We start from the raw sequence: 20,405 nt of genomic DNA, 5'->3' as shown, positions 1-20,405 counted from the left end.
TCCAGGAAAATTACCTAAATGTTATCACTTAAACATGATACCTTTAAAAATAAAAGATACTTAAACGAAGATTCTACCTTTACAAACAAGCTCTAGAGCAGTTTTGATTTTAAGGTTACATTTTTCATTCGAGATGGTTAGCTTGAAGAATTATATGCACAAAAAACCTAGGCAAAAGATGGAGTGTTTCAACCAACACACGGTCTTGAATAAGAAGTTCTAGAATACCCAACGCTAGTAAAGAACTATAGACTAGAGAAATCGATTGGGGTGGAAGGCAAGCAATGGCATTCCAAAGGAGTGATGAGGTTTTTGTGATCAAGACAGTCCATGGGTCCGATGGGCTGTTTGAAGCTCGAGTGATGGTTATGCTAGAGGTGTTTGGATGAGTCCACTTTGAGCAGATCGTACAAGAAGAGCCCAATCAGTACGGGGAGGTGTACCACCTTGTTCTTGAGCTGTGCAATTGCAGCCTTCACGACCGGATCAAGTACAAGGGGCAGCTTGATGGGGAAGAATCTGCAAAGATCGTCATAACTCTCACCAAGACGTTAAAGAGAGTTCATGATAACGAGATCATCCACTGTGATCTGAAGCCTGCGAATGTTTTGCTGAAGTACCCGTGACCTGGGAAGTTTTATGTCCTAAAGGTGTCCGACTTTGGGATGGCTTGCTGGATAAAGGATCCATGGAACGAGTGTGGGGGTGAGACGTGGGATCATATGTCCCCCGAAGCGATGCTCGATGCTCAATGGTGCTATATCACAGCCAGCAATGTGTGGGGATTAGGGATGCTGCTTTACACTTGTCTCATCTTGTCCGTTCCCAAATATAGATTTGGAAGTGGTATTTAAAAATGCACGCAAGAGAGATCGAAGTTTAAGGAATTTCCATCACAATTCTATGGATTGGGATAGCATTCCATCTGCAAGGCAGCTTATCCAAGGAATGACGGAATTGGATTTTACTTTGGAAAGAAACAATTTTGTTCTTATATAAGGACCATGTAAATCTTATATAATGCAAGTTGATTTTTAAAAAATCAAAAAGTTTGCTCTGTCAATTCTAAATATATTACTTATATCTTATAATTAACAAGAAGATTCATTTTGTCCTTGGATGGGCCGGGTGATGGACTAGCCTGACCCTGGATGAACATTTCATTTCCGATTGAGCCTTCCTGATCCACACTCGTCGGTCTATCCGGGCGCTTCTCATTCTGGCTGTCGATGCATTGAAGGACCTCCCGGAGACACGCTGCCTTGGAACAAGCTCCCAAGCTCGGCCTGCTGGTTCATCACTGACAACGAGCCCAGCGTGGAACAATTGATGCTGGTGCTCATCAAAATCACAAGAAGTATCCTTCCACGAGCCATTTTCCTCCACTCCAATAGCAAAACACTAGCTCTTCTCTTTGTCTGATGTTAGCCTTTGCAAGTTACCATGTAAGTTGATATAACAAAGATCCATAGGGAAGGACAAACCAATTATATAAGCATACGTTTGTCCATTTCATGTATAAAATTAGCAACAGGTGTAAACTTGCTAGTGATTTTCGCCAGCTCAGCTTTATAGGATATGCTGGTGTTGGCAATAGCTGCCCCGGTGACATGTTTTGTAGCGGGGCGAGCCTATGTTATGTAACCCGCAGTGGTGGCGATGGTGGCGTGCACGGCACGGCCTTGCTGTAGTGCTCCAAGGTTGAGGAGCATCTCTAATGTCATTGATTGAAAAAATTGGTGAGTGGCACAGCATCATACCAGCTGGGCGTGGAATGTTTCCTATGAGCTGCATATAAGCTTGTGTTGTGGTTCGGTCCCAAACTTTGGATGTATTGTATTCGCCTGAGGAAACGTTAGCATATACAACACTCTCCATCACTATGAAGCAAACATGTGCGCAATGCAAGAACCCGACCGTCACGGGTTGCTATAACGACTGCAACATATTGTGCAGGTGGTGTGTGCACCTGATATGGAGTATAATGTAATAATTACCAAGGAGAATTATGTGGTGTTTGAGTTTTGTTCATGAATAAATTACTCAAAACTCCAAGTTTCCCAAGGAGGACCCTTACAACCACGCCTGACTGGGCTATGACCAGTGTTTTTTTATCAGAATTTTGTACATAACTAAAACATTCTGAATATTATGCCTTGAATTTGCTTGAGAGCCTGAAGACGAATGCTGTCAGATTGGATTTGATTAATTTGACTTTATTCAATGATGGCTACAATGACATTAGAGATGGACAACATTCCAGTTGACTCTTTTTTACATTTCCTCCTAAGGCTTTAGTTCATTTAGGGAGTCGAAAATGTACTATTTAGCTTTTATAGCTACTTGAAGTTTTCGCAACGATCAAGCCATGTTTAAACACAATGATTTAATAATGCCCGCTACACATGGTATAATAGTATTGCCCCAGCCCAGGCTTGTAGGGTAACTTCTTAACACTAAAAATTGGGATGTTGCTCCTCCATTCATGACTCATTTCAAGTTGATTAGTCTGTTTCTGTTAACAAGTCTGCTGAGCAACAAGATGCTGATTTGTGATGAAGTCTCTCGTTTTTCAATCCCAAATGTCTGGGAAATTTGATTATCATAACTGTATGAACAAAGGTGAGTACATGCTTAATAGTGGAAGTTCCAGTGTTCCACTATTGAGCATGTACTATCACATTCAACACAGAATTTGTTTTTTCATATTGTCAGACTCACGTTGCAGTAATTTATTCCATCTCAACACGTTTGTTCTTATCGAGAACAGACTTAGTCTACTCTGAACGCACCGGCAGCCTTTCAGTCTGAATGTTTATCTTGTCCTCTGGCTTACAGTCCCTTGCTATAAATTGGTGAGTGTTGTTCCTCAATTCGCCAATCCTCATCTGCTCGTTCCAAGTTCATTAGTCTATTTCTCTTCAACAACAAGATGAAGCCTGTTGTGCTGGTTTGTCTCCTCATAATGGCTCTTGTTTTTCAGGGCTGCCACTTCAACGCTCTCGCTGAATCTTGTGATGATGACGACAAAGCCTGCACTGGCAAGATATATGGGAAACTTGGTGGTCATAACTGTCAGAGGAAAGGTGGGAAGCAGTATGGATACCAGGGCAATTGTCTGCGTATCAACAAGGCGATCGGACTTGAGGGAGGATGCTGCTACTTGAGCTGAATGATTCAGAATGACTTGAAAATGAATAACCATAAATAAAAGTTTGTTGGTTTTTGTCTTGAACACTTTCAATAACTGCCCTGCTCGCTGCGGCAATCTGGAGCGCATCACGGACCATCACTTGTGCTCTGGCACGTCTTCAGCTTTGTGGAACTTCCAGAGTTGTTCACAATGCGGGCTGTCTGCAAGTTTTGGTATGATGCTGTGCTCTCTCCTCGTTTCGCTCAGCTGTACAAGGCTACAAGCCACCGCTCGAACCCTGGGCCCTGCTCAGGCTGCGGACAGATCCGCCTATTGACCAGCTTCGTTTGCTTCTTAGTCTCTCATTGAAGCAAACTGAGCAAAGTCTCTGTAGATTCTCACAGTGTTACTAAGAAAGCTTCGCTATGACGAGGAGCTTTTTGACTATGGCATGAAGCTGGAGAATCACACCGAGCTATGGCGTCCACACCTGAGCTTGAATCAACGTCACAGATGCAGTCTTCCATTGGGCCCATGGATCAGGTTCGCGTTTCGTGGGCTTGTCTGCAGATCTGTGCAGGCTCTGTCCTCTTCATCACAGGCTGCAAGCTTGAGAATGTTGAAGTAGTCGCCTTCCAAAGCAAAAGTCATGTAGAAGCTAAGAGCTATCAAAAGGAAACAGACCAGAACAACCTTCACCTTCATCTTGTCGCTACAGAGCCGATCCAGAGCACTAAGAGAAACAGTAGCCTCCGATCCCAACTCACTGTCGCGGTGCCTTGCCCTTCCAACAAGCAAGCTCCACAGCCTTTCTACTGACGGCCAGCTCATACATTACCTCTTGTCTGCGCCCTTATCTGCATTATTTAAGCTTGTAGTGCGGTTCCAGCTGCACTACGTTTAAAGTCAAAAACCCTAATAGTGAGTAAATGGGGAGATGGGGCGCCTTTGAACAGGATGGGGGTCGCTGCGGCAATCTGGAGCGCATCACGGAGCCATCGCTTGTGCTCCACATCTTCAGCTTTCTGGGTCTTCCAGAGTTGTTCACATTGCGGGCTGTCTGCAAGTCCTGGTATGATGCTGTGCTCGCTCCTCGTTTCGTGCAGCTGTACAAGCCATCGCTCAAACCCTGGGCTGTGCTCAGAGTGCGGACGGATCCGCCTGTTGACCGGTAAGCTTGCTGCTTTCATCATGATCGTTGAAGCAAGTGGCTCTGTAGGGAGCTTCGCTATGACGAGGAGCATTTTGATTATGGCATGGAGCTGGAGAATCACACCGAGCTATGGCGTACACACCTGAGCTTGAACCAACGTAAGAGATGCAGTCTTCCATTGGGCCCATCAGGTTCGCGTTTCGTGGGCTTGTGTTCTTCCAATGGACTTGTCTGTGGCATGCTCATGGAACATAGAGACTCGGTGACTTTAGCTGTGGGAAACCCGATCACCAACATGTGGAAGGCACTACCGGCTGCTCCAATTGCCTCTCCGGATCGTCCACGCCCAGCCTACCTCAACATCTCCATGGAAGCAGAAATAAACGCAGACAGTAGCTCTTACCAGGTCGTGATACTGTACCAGAAGTACCAGACGCCTGTTGAAGGCCCGACAGAAGATGATGATGACGACCAAATTTGCTCACTGCAGTACGAATCAGAGTCGTGTTCTTGGCATGAAGGCCCGCTCTTCAGCACTTCAAACTCATTGGGATCACCTCTCCGAGGGTGTGCTTTCTTCTACACTGGGGAGAACATATTCCCAGCTTACGATCCGCATTCCAGAGCTTGGTCTCATGTAGCTATCTCGCCACCAGCACGGAACGAACAAGAACAAGAACAGGAAGACGATAGCTGGGCAAACTGGTCTTTTGGATACATAGGTGCCTTCATGTACAAGGGGAAATGCTACTGGGCATCGTTCATGTTCAATGCAGAGACATTTGAAGACATTGGAGTGGCGATCTGGGAGATGAAACAGGAAAACTCAACGTGGGTCTTGGTGTCGCGGATTCTGTCCACGGACCTGTTTGGACCCAATTGTTGTTTGTCAGTGGGGGACAAGGATATGACCGTGAGGCTGGTCGAGGACACCGCTTTCATCTCGGTTTTCTATAGGAAGGAAAGCCATGGGGTGTGGCCTCCTGTTGCGTACGACTTTGCTCTGTCCAAGTGGTATACTTGCTGCATGGAGAACATGGAGAACGAGGATATTGAGTGCAATTATGTGGTGATACCCAGCCTAACTGCCAAGCCTTAACAGGATCTCCATATGTAGGAAACGAGAAATTTTCAGATCATACTAGTGAATGGAATGTTTCCTGTTCTGGGTACAAATTCCTATGAGCTGCATATAAGCGTGGTTCGGTCCCAAACTTTGGATGTACTGTATTCGCCTGAGGAAACGTTAGCATATACAACACTCAAACGGTGATAACTTTCTCCATCACTATGAAGCAAACATGTGCGCAATGCAAGAACCCGACTGTCACGGGTTGCTATAACGACTGCAACATATTGTGCAGGTGGTGTGTGCACCTGATATGGAGTATAATGTAATAAATACCAAGAAGAATTATGTGGTGTTTGAGTTTTGTTCATGAATAAATTACTCAAAACTCCAAGCTTCCCAAGGAGGACCCTTACAACCACGCCTGACTGGGCTATGACCAGTGGTTTTTATCAGAATTTTGTACATAACTAAAACATTCTGAATATTATGCCTTGAATTTGCTTGAGAGCCGGAAGACGAATGCTGTCAGATTGGATTTGATTAATTTGACTTTATTCAATGATGGCTACAATGACATTAGAGATGGACAACATTCCAGTTGACTCTTTTTTACATTTCCTCCTAAGGCTTTAGTTCATTTAGGGAGTCGAAAATGTACTATTTAGCTTTTATAGCTACTTGAAGTTTTCCCAACGCATGATTTAATAATGCCCGCTACACATGGTATAATAGTATTGCCCCAGCCCAGGCTTGTAGGGTAACTTCTTAACACTAAAAATTGGGATGTTGCTCCTCCATTCATGACTCATTTCAAGTTGATTAGTCTGTTTCTGTTAACAAGTCTGCTGAGCAACAAGATGTCACTTACTTATTCTTGCACTGATTTGGAGTTAGTAGGCTTTGTTTTTTGCACTTTCTTGATTGAACCATGATTTCAGCCTTTAAACCTTGTAAGAACTTTGGTGCTTTTATTTCTACGCTTACAATGATATATATAGCACTATGAACAACTCTGGAAGACCCAGAAAGCTGAAGATGCGACGGATCCGTGATGCGCTCCATATGCGATCCTGTTCAAAGCCGCCCCATCTCCCCATTTTCTCGCTCAGGTGCACCTAGGGCAGTTATTGTTCAAGCCAAAAACCAGATTTATTTATGGTTATTAATTTTCAAGTCATTCCGACTCATTCAGCTCAAGTAGCAGCATCCTCCCTCATATCCGATCGCCTGGTTGATACGCAGACAATTGCCCTGGTATCCATACTGCTTCCCACCTTTCCTCTGACAGTTATGACCACTAAGTTTCCCATATATCTTGCCAGTGCAGACTTTGTCCCCAGGATTACAAGATTCAGAGAGAACGTTGAAGTGGAAGCCCTGAAAAACAAGAGCCATTATGAGGAGACAAACCAGCACAACAGGCTTCATCTTGTTGTTGAAGAGAAACATACTAATGAACTTGGAACGAGCAGATGAGGATTGGCGAATTGAGGAACAACACTCACAAATTTATACCAAGGGACTGTAAGCCAGAGGACAAGGAAAACGTACTGAAAGGCTGCCGGTGCGTTCAGAGTAGACTAAGTCTGTTCTCGATAAGAACAAACGTGTTGAGATGGAATAAATTACTGCAAAGTGAGTCTGACAATATGAAAAAACAAGTTCTGTGTTGAATGTGATAGTACATGCTCAATAGTGGAACACTGGAACTTCCACTATTGAGCATGTACTCACCTTTGTTCATACAATTATGATAATCAAATTTCCCAGACATTTGGGATTGAAAAACGAGAGACTTCATCACAAATCAGTGCCTGCATGCTAAGATTAAATCTAATATTGGCAATCCAGGTAGAATCTAGGCAACCTTGGGATGTTGAGGGGGGGTCTGATCTACCTCGATTGCCAAACCCTGAGCACAAGACAAGGAGCTGCTGCTGCCCCTAAAGGTTATGTGGTGGAAGAATGGCTGCAATTTGTTTGGGTGACCTATGGTTATCTTAGTGAATTTGGTTGATTAGGGTGCCCTATGGCTATCTAACCATATTCAACATCATTTTGAAGCTTTTAAGAGTTTGAGGAGCAACTTGATTCATGGATAGCAAAACCTTGCGTATCATCTAAGGATCACAAGGCAAATATTGCAAAAAGAGTTCCATATCAGCTGCATGGATGCTGCTCAACCTTGAATTTCGAACTTGCAACATTAAGGTGCCTAGGTTTGGTCAGATGCTTGCATATTCTGGATTGCCAATGTTGTGTTCAAAGCCGAATATCAAAAGAGGTCCTAAAGCTCACAAGAACATGCAATACCTGGAAAGTTCACGACAACAGCATTATAAACAACACTTTCAAGATTGAGCACTTTAAGGAGATTTAGTTCAGTCAACAGCTCCAATGGTAGCAATGGATCCACATTTGCTCACAATTCTTCTAAGATATTATGGCTACAAGGCAGAAAATCCCTGCCAGCATTTTACAAAGGTAAAAAGGTTGTTGAGAGGGTTTGGAGTGCTAAATTCAGCAATGCAGTCAAGGTATTTCCTCCTAACTTTGCATGATGAAGCTGATTCATGGTTTGCTATGATGAATATGGAATCACCTCCTCTACTCATGATGCTCAAGATCATGTTTTTGAAGTGGTTTGAACCTACAATAACAAAGGACATGGTAATGATAGAGTGAGACGCATTCAAACAAAGACCAAATGAATCTATCCAAGCCTATAATGAGAGAGTTTAGGTGTATGATGCACGGTGCCAAGAATATGGAGTTGATAACAACAGTCTATGAGTGGTGAAGTCTTATATAGACTTTTTGCATTCAAATTTAATAGGTGAATTTGGTACAAAGATCCATCAACATTGCAAGCAACAATGAAAGAAGCTATTGCGCAAGATAAAAAGCGATTGCAAGAACTAGGGCCTATTATCAACAATGTGTACCATGCTTAACTGCTTCCACAATCACCATGCTTTCTACCTTAAGAACAAAGGAGTCATCATCAGCAAGAGCAAGATATGCAAGGATCTCAAACTACCTTCAATGCAACATATCTATATCAAGATGTACCTACTAGACAGAGTCAGCAGTTTGGGCAGCAATAGGCATATTCATAATCAAATAATTATCCTTCATACAAACCTCCATATTCAAGCTCAAGTGGTTATTGTGCATCACAACAGCATTCAAGTGATTACAATTCATACCAACATCTTTTTTATGCATGTGATGAATACGATCATGATGATGAGCATTGTGCAATAAGGCAATGGATCTACATAAACATTGGTTATGATTAGTTAGCAAACACTTGGCTAACTTCATCAAAAGCACGAGGGGTCTTCACACAATTGTTTCTTGACAGTTGCCTTCTTAATCTTGCAATGGCTAGTGCTCCATTAATTACTTTATTGATTGCCTCAACCACTTCAGTTTTATTTGAATGTTATGGTTCCAACTAGTGCTTAAAGATTGAAAACTTAGATAAGTTCCTAGGTTATCCAAGCATACATGTTAATTTTGACTTTGGTTTTGGAAACTTTTGTTGAAGATGATTTTGATTTACTTGGGTTTTGTGCAATAGAGCTACCTTGCAATGAGTTAAAGGTTGCATCTTATAACTTGATAGAGGATGGTTTTCATCAAGCAACAACTACTAAAAAGGTTGAACATCTACAATAAGATTTAGTTCCAACCATTTCAAGTTTAACAATCAAGCTAGTGACAACTACTCTTAGCTTCCAACCTTTATAGAGTTGTTTTAAGGATGTGAAACAAGTACTTCATATTTTTGAAGCCTTTATTTAGGTGTTTGTTGCAACATCAACTAGCTTGACTATTTCTAGTACAAAGATTGGTTTGGACTAATCAAATACAATATCAACAGGTCTTATTCCACTACCAAATTGTTTGACAACAACATCAATAGTTTTTTTCAAGCAAGCTCCTCTTGAGTGACATTTACAATAAACTTTGATCTCAATGACTAGTTTCAAGCAAGCTGATTCTATTTTGCATTCACAAGTTCTTTATCAGCAACCCAATAGGTTTCAACCACTTCATTACACTCAACTAGCAAATAACTTAACAAGAGGTGTTTTCATCAATTTCAACTTCATCATGATGTCATTGGTTACTTGGGTTTTTGCACAAATGGTCCATGTTGTCAACTTTTCTCGAGCTTTTCACAATGATGACAGTTCCCTTAGTGTTGGCAATAGTTGCCCCGGTGACATGTTTTGTAGCGGGGCGAGCCTATGTTATGTAACCCGCAGTCTCCTTATTTTCCTGGCGCTAACTTTTTTTGTGTAAACTTTGATCAGCAAACTGCCTTAGAAAAACTGGAGCTCGTTCCGAGTCAGAGTGTAAGCTGCTCGGAAGCTAATCAGTCTTGATTTGAACAGATGGCTTCTGGTTTACGAGAAAGGCGCCAGAGAATTGACTGTTTACCAAGCGTGAGGGAGAAGAACGCTTCTATCAAAGTTGAAACACAACTATTCAGAGATTAATAATTTATAAACACACAATTTATCAAATAGAAGTGTTTTAAATACTAGATTGATAACTTAAAACATGTTCTTATATAGTACATTAATTGTATCAAAGCACTATGTTAGTTTATCGTGTACGTTTAAGTTAAAAACAAAATTGCCGTCCACCTGATTAATCAAGAATGGCATAGCATATATTGAGTGAGTGGATTCTTAATTTGGGGCTTATATTTCTTCAAAGATGACTAGCTCAGTATTCTTTCTTGTCTTCTTAGCGGTTGCCATTCAGGTAAATGAGAATTTTATCACTGAAAAGATTAAGAAGACTATAACTTCTTTTGTATGCTAGGTGCAAGCATGCGGGCAATTTAGAAATTCGTGCAGTGAAGTCCATGTGTCCAAGGACGGCACGGTCACTACGAATTGTGCTTCCAACTTGACTCTCTCATTTGGTGGCTCGCCCTTTTTCCTTTGCAACGATGAAGGTTCTGTCTGCAGCTATGAAATCAAACATGGCAAACTCGAAGTTGTAGACCTGGATACCTGTATATCATTTGTCACAGATCATCTGGAGGCTTGTGACCCATGCGCGTAATTACAAAGGATGTAACTTCTATAGATGTTATCAATGACTACGTGTTAAACAGTACTAACCTATACTCAAGGTTTGAGTGTCTTTGGAAGTCTGTGTGTAGGAATTTGCGAGCATGACATAGGGGCCGCACTCACCCGACTCGCGACCCGCAAACAGATCCTTGGCAGCAGCCTTGGCACCGAGGAATGTCTCCCCGGTGGCCTTGCAAGCCGCGAGCAGCGTCGTCCACGCCACTGCGTCCGCCTTGAACGGCATCCTCTCGATAAACCTCTCAGCGTCGGCCAGCCTGCCGGAGCGCGCCAGCAGATCGATGATGCACAAGCAGTGCTCCGCGTCGGGGAGAATGCTGTAGTCGCTGGTCATGGATCCAAAGTAGGCCAGCGCCTCGTCAACGAGCCCAGCATGGCTGCACGATGAGATGAAGATGATGAAGGTGACGGCGTTGGGTGTGTGGCCCTCGAGCTCCATCCGGTGGAACAGATCCATGGCGCGCGACCCTTTGCCATGCTGCGCATGAGAGCCGATGATCGACGTCCAGGTGACGATATCAGTGGCGGGCATCCGATTGAACACCGCCCTCGCGGTCTCTAAGCTCCCGCACTTGCCATACATGTTCACCAGCGCGGTCTCGAGGAAGCAGTCGAGCTCCACGCCACTGGTGGCGATGGCGGCGTGCACGGCGCGGCCTTGCTGTAGCGCTCCAAGGTTGAGGCACGCGTCGAGCGCGCTGACGAAGGTGATTTGGTTTGGGCGGAAGCCATCAAGGTTCATGGCGTGGTAGTGGTGGAGCGCCTCGCGGAACATCCCGTTCTGGGAGTAGGCGCCGATGAGCGCCGTCCAGGAGATCACGTCGCGGTTCTTCATGGCGTCGAAGAGTGATCGGGCGCCGCCAACACAGCCGTGCTTGCCGTACATGGTCACCAGTGTGTTGGCGAGGAAGAGATCTTCCTCCAGCAGCGAGCTCTCGGCGAGGAGGCGCTTGACGTAGTCGACCTGCGCGAGGGTGGCGAGGCCCACGACGATGGTGCTCATTGTGAACTTGTCCGGCTTGATCCCCTCGAGCTGCATCGCCTGGAAGAGCGTGAAGGCCTCGCCGTGGCCCTGGCCATTGTGTGTGTAGGCGGCCAGCATCGCGTTCCAGCTGATGATATCTCGCGCGGTGAGGCGATCGAACGCGGCTCTAGCTTCGTCCAAGCTCTTGCACTTGGCGTACATGGTGACGAGCGAGGTGGCGACGATGGTGTCACTGGTATCCATTCCCAGGCTGCGGATCACGCAGTCGTGGAGACGCCGGCCTTCCTTGAGAGCTCCTACGGCCGAGCATGCATTGAGAACGGTCGAGAGAGTCTGCGAGTTTGGCCGGACTCCATGGAGGAGCATCGCGGCGAAGACCCGGATCGCCTCCCAGCCCTCTCCAGCATCGATGCACGCCGCCACCATCGCCGTCCACAGCCCAACGCTGCCGCTCACGTCGCTGCCAGAGAGTCCTTCTCTTTGATCTTCCTCGCTAGCCGCAAGAGCCGATTCAAAAGCTTGTCTGGCTTCGTCCAGGCTCCCGCATTTCCCATACAAGTTGACGAGCCCGGTTGCGACGATCAAGTCCGAGAGAAATCCCGCGCTCGCCACCCTCTCGTGGACCTTTCTCCCCTCTACGACGTCCGCGAGCCTCGTGTAGGCGCTGAGCGCGGTGCTAAACGTAAAGTTGTCCGGTTGCACGCCCTCCTGGTACATGGCCTTGAACATTCCCACAGCTTCCTCCAGATGCCCGTTCTGGGCATACGCCGAGATCATCACGTTCCACGACCGCCGGTTTCTTTGCGTGATTCGGTCGAACGAGAGACGTGCATTCTCGACGCTGCGGCACTTGCCATACATGGTGACGAGCAAGTTGCCGAGGTGGACGCCCTGGTCCTGCCCAGACGCGGCCAGGAGAGAGTGAAGTCGCTTACCTCGGGCGATGTCTCGGGCCCTCGCGCAGTCGTGGAGCTGCTCGGCGGCGAGCTCGCCATCCAGCAGGGGCGCATTGGGCGATGGATCCTTGGGCTGGAAGAACGACGACGACGCATTGCTCGTCTCCTCCGGCAAGCACTGCTCTGCGGCAACAGCACCCATCTCGCTCCGTCTTCTTCTTCTTCTTGTTGAACTTTCATGATCGCTTCTCGAGAGTGCCGCCACTGTATTTGCAAATGCCGCGGCTTCCATGGCCTTCTCATCACCACCTCTCGTCTCTCGCGCGCTTCAAGGTAGCCAGTTTACTTAAGTTGACCAGCATTTGACCAGCTGTCAAAGCGTCCAAGAACGAAAAGATAATGAATCCACTAGCTCTCTCTCTCTCTCTCCAATGGCTTGGGATATTTCGCGAGGACGACCAGCGCGATGACCATGCACCGGCCATCCGCGCTACGGCTTCACCAATCGCCTATTCAACGACGATCGCGGCGCGTCGCAACCACGACGAGATCTTTAATCAGTTTCTTGGCCGATGCAGACTAGTCTATTCTCTCTCGCGCACGGCGGCGAGCACATTTCTTCCAGCTCTCGTCGCGGCCTCTTCACGTCGGCAATGTGCGATCACTCGATGATCTTCTTGCCCGCGATCCTGGACGAGTACCGGGGATTCGCCAGCGCTGCCCGCGCATCCAGCTCGCCAGGGAGAGAGGAAGATATGCAGAACTTGTTTGGTGCCAAGAGTGTATTGAAATCGTGCCTGGCGACTCAGCAACTTTTGTGGAATTTTCAGCTCGCTGACTTTGAAAAGTTGGAGCTCGTTCCAAGTAAGAATGTGAGTTTCTCTCACTTGGAAGTTAATCAGTCTTGTTTTGAATCAGTTTTCATCACCAAAAACGACCAAGCCTGGAAAATCGACGCTGCCACTGATCAAAATCACGAGCGCGATGGCGAGAAGTATCCTTCCACGACTCCCGCAACAAAACTCTAGCTCTGCTGCTGATATGATTTTTAGCGTTGTATAAAAACCAAGTGACTTTCAGTGCTCGCGTCTCCAGAGAAGTGTGTCCTTCTCCCTCGGGCTTGGTAAACAGTCAATTCAGTGGCGCGCGTGCTCGTGGACCCAGGCCGAGATTGGAGGCAGCGCAATTGCATCGACAGCCAAGTTGAGGAGTGTCGTCTTCGAAATGCTCATCCAGGATCAGCCGAGGGACAAATGCGACTAAAAGAAGTCCATGGCGAATTAATTCGAAAAGCGTGTTAATGCCCTAAGAAAAAGGATTCTGTCTGAGGTGAGTTTTATTTTTTGCCAAGTAGCTATGGCTCGCAACATCATCGCCGCGCCGCCGTCGCCTTATGGAGAGCACAACACGAGGAAGAGCATGAGGCCACTGCCGCATCATCGTCGGGCGCATCCGCCGTCCCCACCAGAGGCATCAGCAAAGCCCATGAGGCACAGGAGTGCCACAAAGGCTACAGGGCAGCAGCCGCTGCCACCTTCTTCCACAACAACCACTTGGCTACCGAGGAGGTATGGGCCACCGCCACCTTCTGCTCACGACTCCGTAACGTGGCAACCAAGGCCACCATTGCCACCATCGCCTGGCTGGAGCTCCTCCTCTATTGCTCCGCCTCCGCCAGCGTCGTCGTCACCATCTTCGGCAGCAGCAGCAGTAGCAGCGTTTGTCACACCGCCTGGGCTGCTCGCGGCAGGCATCATCATGTTCCTGCTTGCTGTGGTGGCCATCGTCAGCAGCATCTGGATAGTCGTGAAGAGGAGAAGAAACAACGGCAAGGTCATGGTGCACTTCATCGGGAGCAGCCATCTTCCTCGCGGTGCCAGCAGCAGCAATGGCAGCCAGCGAGAATACCTCGTTCCCTTGAGCGTGATTGAGGACTCACGTCTCAGGGACAAGCTCAATTCCTTCGTTGAAGAGAAGCTCAATTCCTTTGTTGGAGAGAAGGAGCAGCTTGAAGCAGCAGCAGCAGCTTGGAGAGGAGAAGCAGCAGCTTGGTCGACTGTCACAGCTAAATGCCAACAGGAGAAAAGTGGCTGGTCCTCTGATCTTGAGGCCTCCAAGGCGACTCCAACTCCGACCTTCGGCATTTCTCACGGTGGATCCAATCGTTGGTGCACCAGCTCAAGACCGCCTGCTGCTGCCAATTCCGGAGCTGTCTACTGCCTCGATGGAGTACTAACCTTTGCCGTTTCTCGGTGTCTACCATCCCACGGTGGATCCAATCGTAGCACGAGCTCAAGACCGCCCGCTGCTGCCAATTCTGGAGCTGTCAACTTATCAGGGAGCCTCATTGGAGTACCAACCTTTGCCGTTTCTCGGTGTCTACCATCCCACGGTGGATCAAAACTTTGGTGCTCCAGCTGAAGTCCGGCTGCTGCCACCAATTCCGGAGCTGTCAACTTATGAGGACGAGCCGCCAAAGACTGATCAGGTCCAGCAGGGAGCCTCGGTGGAGTACCCTCTGATCGTCCATGGCCCTATTCCCTTGGAGCAAGTAACTTCGCAAGGTCAGGGTCACGAGGATCCAGTGCCGAGTGTTGCACGTCCAAGCGTCAACCAAGGAGAGGTTGTGGATCCAGTGTCGTGTCCTGGCATTGTGTTCAATCCTGTAGCGACAGCAGCAGAGAAACGAGCGGAGATGGAGAAGGAGATCCACAAGGCCATCCGTGAGAGTGTGAGCGGCTCGAGGCGAAGCGCAACCGCCACAGGCAAGTCTAAAGTTGTGTTGATAGAGTATGACTAATGGAGGTGTTATAGGAACCGTAAGCTTCATCATGTGGAGAAGCCCGAGGTTGCGAGCGTTTGGAACATCACGTTTGGCTGCTGATGTGCACAACTCCTTGCCCAAGGTAAATACGAGCCTTAAGGTACCATTTTTTGAGTGAAGGTTAACGTTTGTTTGAACTAGTTTTCCACCGAGAAGGTTTAACGCTGCAGCCCGGAGCTTAGAGACGCCTTTCCAGTCGTTTTGGATTCATCATATGCTCTGGTTTGCAGGCGGAATGAAGAATCACAACTAAGCACTCTAAACGGTTTTTCTAAACCACATTAGTGCCGGAGCAAATAGCTCCCGCATTCAATCAAATTTTCAATATCTGGAGTGAAAAGAGATTGTCATGGTCAACCATACTTGACAATTGCAAGTCAGGCTCAGAAAAGGTTACGCTTGGATTGCCAGGAAATTCACAGTGAGAAACTCACAGCACAGATTGGAGACACGGAAGATTAATGAGACATTTAGTTGTTACTATTGCTTTGTTTAAGGGGACTTTTGCACTCACTTTTAAATTAATTAAAACTTTTAAATTAAATGATTTTAACCTAATTTAAAATTTTAATGCTATAAATTTTTCTCATTTTTGCTAAAAAGTCAGTTCACATAACCATTTATATTAGGTTATTTATTCACATTTCGTTCACATTTCATTTTTTATCATTATACAGTGATTGTGGAGCTCCTGCGAATCCCCACAGCTCCCGTGGGAGTGCTGCCTCAAGACCCTAGTAGGCAGCGATTGCAGCGATTGAGTGCAATTGATTGATGGCTAGCAACCGGAGTCCCTCACAACTTTAGTAGCGTAAGGATTGATTGATTGCACAGCTCGAGAGTTTAGCAATTGATTGATTCCAGCACCCTACCTTTCTTGATCTTGGCATCGTCTTTGCGGAGAAGAGGGACTGTGCTAAATCCTTAAGCAATATTCTTGAATATTTTAATTATAATGCTAGAAAAGTGTAGCATTAGGATTTTAAGGAAAAATACAAAGAAAATGCTAATGTTACCATTAATCTAAGTTAATGGTAATTTTTGGTCTGAACGAATTACCATTAAGTTAAACTATTAAATTAGAATTTCTAAAATCTAATGTAATAGCGTGGTGGGTGCAAAAGCCCTAAATCACTAGAAGTGATTTGAAATTTGAATGAAAGGTTATAATAATATTCTCTAATACAAATAGATATAGCATATTCTAGATATAAATAATATGTGCTCCTTTTTCCTGATTCATAATTTCTAATACGAATAGATATTATCATATTCAAGATATAAAACGTTAATAATATGAATAATAATAGCTAGATGAAACGCTTTTTTAAATGCATTTCATTTGAAAGTTGAAAAACAGATTTGTCTTTTGATGTAAGGAATATATAAAAAATCTTCCAGGCATATTTTTTTATATTAATTGTAACAGTTGTGATGTTCTACTCTTAAACTTTTCTATTTAATTTAAAGTTTACAGTTGCCATATTTCAGATTAAAATTAATAAAATATTAGGAGTACTAAATATGCTTGGACATTCTGGCATATTTTAAGAGTTGATATACATTTAGAAACATGTCTCAGATCATGCTCACAAAAGTCAATTATTTCACTAAGTACCTATAGTGCATGCAATGTAGCAGCCTCTGGAGGAGACAAACAATCCAGAGAAACGAACAATATACCTTATTCCCTTTGGGCCCGTCAGACTTGCCAACCATTTAATAATAATTATCTCTCAATTGGTAAGGGCTTCCCATACAATAATCTAGCTTCAAATTCAACATGAGAATAAAATTAAGTGACAGTATAGATAAAAATCCTACTTTCTTTATTACTGTAGATCCATCATCTTTTTCTAGTAACTCCTTAGATCAAGGAAAAAGATCACCATGTCCAAGCAAATATTTAAGTAAGTTCTTTAAGTTATGTTAAAAAACATTCTCGAAATTATGAACCAGGAAAAAGGAGCCTGTATTGAAACTTGTTTAAGCAAACCAAAAAATATACAGGAACTCAAAGTGTGAGAATATACCAAGAGTATGCAAGTAAAGACCCTTTGTCGTCATTTTGTATTCAACAAACATTGGTTTTCTATTTCTTTGGAGAGTGGAGAGTGGAGTGGAAGCTTCGTCAATCTCAGCCTCTCATCCGTTTGGCTTGTTGTTGGTGCTGATGAAGGGTCAACTCCGATGCAGCTCTCTTGCCGTCGTGTACAAACGGACACTTGAGCCCGTTCCTGCACCCCTTTGGCGTGTTGAAATACGCACACGTCCTGCTGTTGCGTGCCCTGCTCATCCCCTTGTTCCCTGTCTCCATCCCCGGAACCAACCCATTGCCATAGTAACCATTCTGGTTTCCTGCGAGACCACCGCCACCACCGCCACCACCGCCACCACCACCACCACCACCACCACCATTAGCACCGTGTTGCATGACAAGATCCCGGAAGTAGAGCTCGCTTTGCCTCGTCAAGTTCTGTTGCTGCTGATGTTGCTGCGGCTGCGAGGTGGGATACATAAACTGTTGCTGCTGCTGCTGCGGTTGAACCATCATCGGACTCTTGTTCATGGCTGAAAACCCCCCGAAGATCTCATCGCTCGTCGACACCGAAGCCTGCTGAGCTTGAAAGGGACTGACCCATGCCGGAGCTGACGACGAAGAAACCGAAGCTGTCCCTGGAGGAGCCGGAGCTGGAGCAGAACCAGAGCTAGAAGCAGCCGGCGGGGATGATCCGAGAGAAGGATGCGGCGGCGGTGGTGGCGGGGGGTATGAAGAAACAGCAGCCGCCGCCTCTGAAAAACCCATGGACGAAACATTTTGGGTGATGGTGCTAACAGTGGTGGAGTTACTGGTTAAGTTCTTGACTCCTGCCACCAATTGATTCGGAGGCACTGAACCATTTCCATTTGATGTATTTACCAATGAATTGTTTCGTACACCCGAAAGGGTCTCAACGAGCGACGGGTTTGCTAGCAATTGTAAAAGCAGGCTTGGGTCTATGGCGCTGCTCACAGCCGCCGCCGCCGCCGCGGCCGCTGCGATACCAGCACCACCGCAGTAGCCTCTCGCGGCGGCGGCGGCGATGGCGGCCTCGTTAGAAACTGCCGTGTGGTTAAACCCGTAGCTGTTGTATGGCTTATCACACCCAGTTTTACCTTGCCCCGATGTGGAGGACGAGGAGGGGGCCTCGTCCCCGTCCGAGTCTTCGTCCGGAGCTGACACGGGGATAACCAACACTAGCCTGTCGTCCAGAGGGGGCTGGATCTCATTTGGAGCTTCCGAAGGACTGTGCAAACAAAGCCTTGGATTAGCGGGCCGGCCGAAACAGCGAATTGAAACAGGGAAAGAACTAGGGACTGACCTGCTGGGGATCGCGGTCGAGCGTGGATACACTGCTTCTAGAGTTTTGGACTCCCGTTGTCGCTGGATTTCTACCTCGCTGCTCCCTTCGCCAGCTTCTACGTGCCACGAGGGATCTAGTTCGATCTGCGAAAAGGGTGGAAGTTTAGAAAGAGCAAGCGAGATGGGCGATGTTCCACTACCTTTTGGGGGGACTTCCAGGGGATAGCGGCAGCTACAGAGGCAGCAACAAGCTCGGCATCGGTCTTCAAGCACGAAACCACGCCGCCGCCAAATCCCGGAGGAAGGTCATCGGTTCTTTGCATAAAGGTCGACGTTTTCCCTTGGAGCTCGTCTTGGTCTTGCGGAATTCCGGCACGAAAGGGAGCGTCTTCCGCGAGAAACATGCGCACCTGGAACACACAACCCTTTTTAACATACACATTCACAAAAAGAAATCGCGCTTGCCATCTTACCTGACAAAGATGATCCGCCGGTGCCCATGAAACCCTCTTTCCCCTCGAACGCCGGAGCCTAGTCGGGGGATTTTCGTGTGGCCGCATCATCGCCAGGCCCCCAAATCCCGGGGGCAACGAAGTCGTGGCCGCCATTCACAAAATCGAGGCTAAAGAACTAGACGAGACGCTCGATTCGCAAAGGAATTGCCTGCTGCTACACTGGGAAATCCTATCTATTTCTCAAGAAAACAAGAAAAAGGGACCAGATCTGCTCCAAAATTTCTCCCAGATCAAATCCCCAGAGAAAGAAACGAGACGCAGCACAATGGCGCTACAACACGCCCTCGCCTTGCCGTCGCCCCGCGCTAGGGTTTCATACCGGACGCCATAGCCACCCAACAGTGCTAAAGACACGATAGCCATGCGATTTCCCCGTGTGCCGCTTAATCACACCATCCAACGGCTGCCAGCACGAAACATGGACGGTGCAGATTGAGGCCAATCGCCAGCCCTAGTCACTCGCAGCCGTTGGATTGAGAGGCCGGTGATAAACCCTAATTCCCAATCCAAGCCCAAGGCGGCTGCGGCGTCTGGCGATGGTAAGTGTTCTTCGCTTTGATCCTGGATGCGGGAGCTCAGATCCATCGCATTCCCGGATTGCAGGGATTCAGGCGCTTTGTCGAGATCGGCCGGGTCGCCTGTATCAACTATGGCGAAGATTACGGCAAGCTTGTGGTGATTGTGGACGTGATCGATCAGAACAGGGTAAGCCCAAGCTTGCAAGTGCGCTGTAGAGGCTAGACATTGTGGGCTTTTTCCCCAGGCATTGGTCGACTACCCCGGCATGATCAGAACGAGCATGAATTTCAAGAGACTGGCCCTCACGGACATCAAGATCGACATCCCCAAAATGCCCAAGAAGAAGAACCTCCAGGCAGCCGTCGAATCTGCTGGTGAGAGCCTCGTTTTCCTCTCTTCTCTTTGTTCTTTCCTCTAGTTCTAGTACTTACAAAAAACTTATTTTTTCTCTTGTTTCTCTATAGAGGTCCAAAAGAAATGGGAGAACAGCTCGTGGGGACGCAAGCTCATCGTTCAGAAGAAGAGGGCTTCCCTGAACGACTTCGACCGCTTCAAAGTCATGGTCGCCAAGGTCAAGGTACGCAAGAGCATAGCGTTTCGTGGTTTTCTCGGAGTTCACGGGTTTTTCCGTTGCTTTTCTCAGAGGGCCGCGGTTGTGAGGCGCGAGCTTTCGCTGCTGAAGAAACAAAAGGCCTAGAGGCGAATTCTTACGCTCTAGCGAAGTTTTGTTTTGGTGTTGGTCGTAAGTCGTAACCAGACAGTGTTTCGTTTCTTGTAACACAGCCTTACATTTTGGAAGAAAAGAAAGCTCTCTTCGATTCTCCTCGCCGTGGAAACCGATCGAAACA

The 20,405-nt window shown here is 46.7% G+C and overlaps 4 protein-coding genes and 1 long non-coding RNA gene across 5 annotated transcripts; 2 read left to right on the top strand and 3 right to left on the bottom strand.

Annotated features, from left to right (window-relative positions):
- Positions 1 to 3,173: 3,173 nt before the first annotated feature.
- Positions 3,174 to 3,877, bottom strand: LOC112346642. Its single transcript, XR_002992533.1, has 2 exons — positions 3,833 to 3,877; positions 3,174 to 3,765 (listed from the first exon to the last, which is right to left on the bottom strand). It is a non-coding gene; the product is annotated as an uncharacterized LOC112346642 (long non-coding RNA).
- A 169-nt stretch (positions 3,878 to 4,046) lies between these two features.
- LOC9641606 lies at positions 4,047 to 5,471 on the top strand. Its single transcript, XM_002971173.2, has 2 exons — positions 4,047 to 4,304; positions 4,353 to 5,471. The coding sequence occupies exons 1-2, from the start codon at positions 4,063 to 4,065 to the stop codon at positions 5,383 to 5,385; spliced, it is 1,275 nt and encodes a 424-aa protein (XP_002971219.2). The 5' UTR covers positions 4,047 to 4,062; the 3' UTR covers positions 5,386 to 5,471.
- Positions 5,472 to 10,296: 4,825 nt separating this feature from the next.
- On the bottom strand, positions 10,297 to 12,648 carry LOC112346660 (pentatricopeptide repeat-containing protein At4g33990-like). Its single transcript, XM_024676149.1, has 2 exons — positions 10,506 to 12,648; positions 10,297 to 10,394 (listed from the first exon to the last, which is right to left on the bottom strand). Exons 1-2 carry the CDS (start codon positions 12,646 to 12,648, stop codon positions 10,297 to 10,299), a joined length of 2,241 nt encoding a protein of 746 aa, XP_024531917.1.
- Positions 12,649 to 17,221: 4,573 nt separating this feature from the next.
- LOC9642321 (zinc finger CCCH domain-containing protein 30) lies at positions 17,222 to 19,397 on the bottom strand. The gene is made up of 4 exons (XM_002970963.2): positions 18,997 to 19,397; positions 18,724 to 18,933; positions 18,543 to 18,667; positions 17,222 to 18,467 (listed from the first exon to the last, which is right to left on the bottom strand). Exons 1-4 carry the CDS (start codon positions 19,129 to 19,131, stop codon positions 17,318 to 17,320), a joined length of 1,620 nt encoding a protein of 539 aa, XP_002971009.1. The 5' UTR covers positions 19,132 to 19,397; the 3' UTR covers positions 17,222 to 17,317.
- A 119-nt stretch (positions 19,398 to 19,516) lies between these two features.
- On the top strand, positions 19,517 to 20,379 carry LOC9641604 (60S ribosomal protein L14-1). Its single transcript, XM_002971171.2, has 5 exons — positions 19,517 to 19,577; positions 19,642 to 19,743; positions 19,802 to 19,931; positions 20,022 to 20,134; positions 20,201 to 20,379. Exons 1-5 carry the CDS (start codon positions 19,575 to 19,577, stop codon positions 20,252 to 20,254), a joined length of 402 nt encoding a protein of 133 aa, XP_002971217.1. The 5' UTR covers positions 19,517 to 19,574; the 3' UTR covers positions 20,255 to 20,379.
- The last annotated feature ends 26 nt before the right edge of the window (positions 20,380 to 20,405 follow it).

Source organism: Selaginella moellendorffii, unplaced genomic scaffold (genome assembly GCF_000143415.4).
Source record: "Selaginella moellendorffii unplaced genomic scaffold, v1.0 SELMOscaffold_16, whole genome shotgun sequence".
Taxonomy (NCBI): domain Eukaryota; kingdom Viridiplantae; phylum Streptophyta; class Lycopodiopsida; order Selaginellales; family Selaginellaceae; genus Selaginella; species Selaginella moellendorffii.
This window is presented reverse-complemented; position numbering and strand designations above follow the sequence as displayed.

Coding starts and splice junctions, on each gene's coding strand:
- LOC9641606 (XM_002971173.2), top strand. CDS start 4,063: ATGGGGAGATGGGGCGCCTTTGAACAGGATGGGGGTCGCTGCGGCAAT. Junction 4,305..4,352: donor ACGGATCCGCCTGTTGACCG/GTAAGCTTGCTG, acceptor GTGGCTCTGTAG/GGAGCTTCGCTATGACGAGG.
- LOC112346660 (XM_024676149.1), bottom strand. CDS start 12,648: ATGGAAGCCGCGGCATTTGCAAATACAGTGGCGGCACTCTCGAGAAGC. Junction 10,395..10,505: donor CACTCAAACCTTGAGTATAG/GTTAGTACTGTT, acceptor AATGATATACAG/GTATCCAGGTCTACAACTTC.
- LOC9642321 (XM_002970963.2), bottom strand. CDS start 19,131: ATGGCGGCCACGACTTCGTTGCCCCCGGGATTTGGGGGCCTGGCGATG. Junction 18,934..18,996: donor CGGCGGATCATCTTTGTCAG/GTAAGATGGCAA, acceptor TGTGTGTTCCAG/GTGCGCATGTTTCTCGCGGA. Junction 18,468..18,542: donor TCGACCGCGATCCCCAGCAG/GTCAGTCCCTAG, acceptor TTGTTTGCACAG/TCCTTCGGAAGCTCCAAATG.
- LOC9641604 (XM_002971171.2), top strand. Junction 19,744..19,801: donor ACGTGATCGATCAGAACAGG/GTAAGCCCAAGC, acceptor CTTTTTCCCCAG/GCATTGGTCGACTACCCCGG. Junction 20,135..20,200: donor TCATGGTCGCCAAGGTCAAG/GTACGCAAGAGC, acceptor TGCTTTTCTCAG/AGGGCCGCGGTTGTGAGGCG.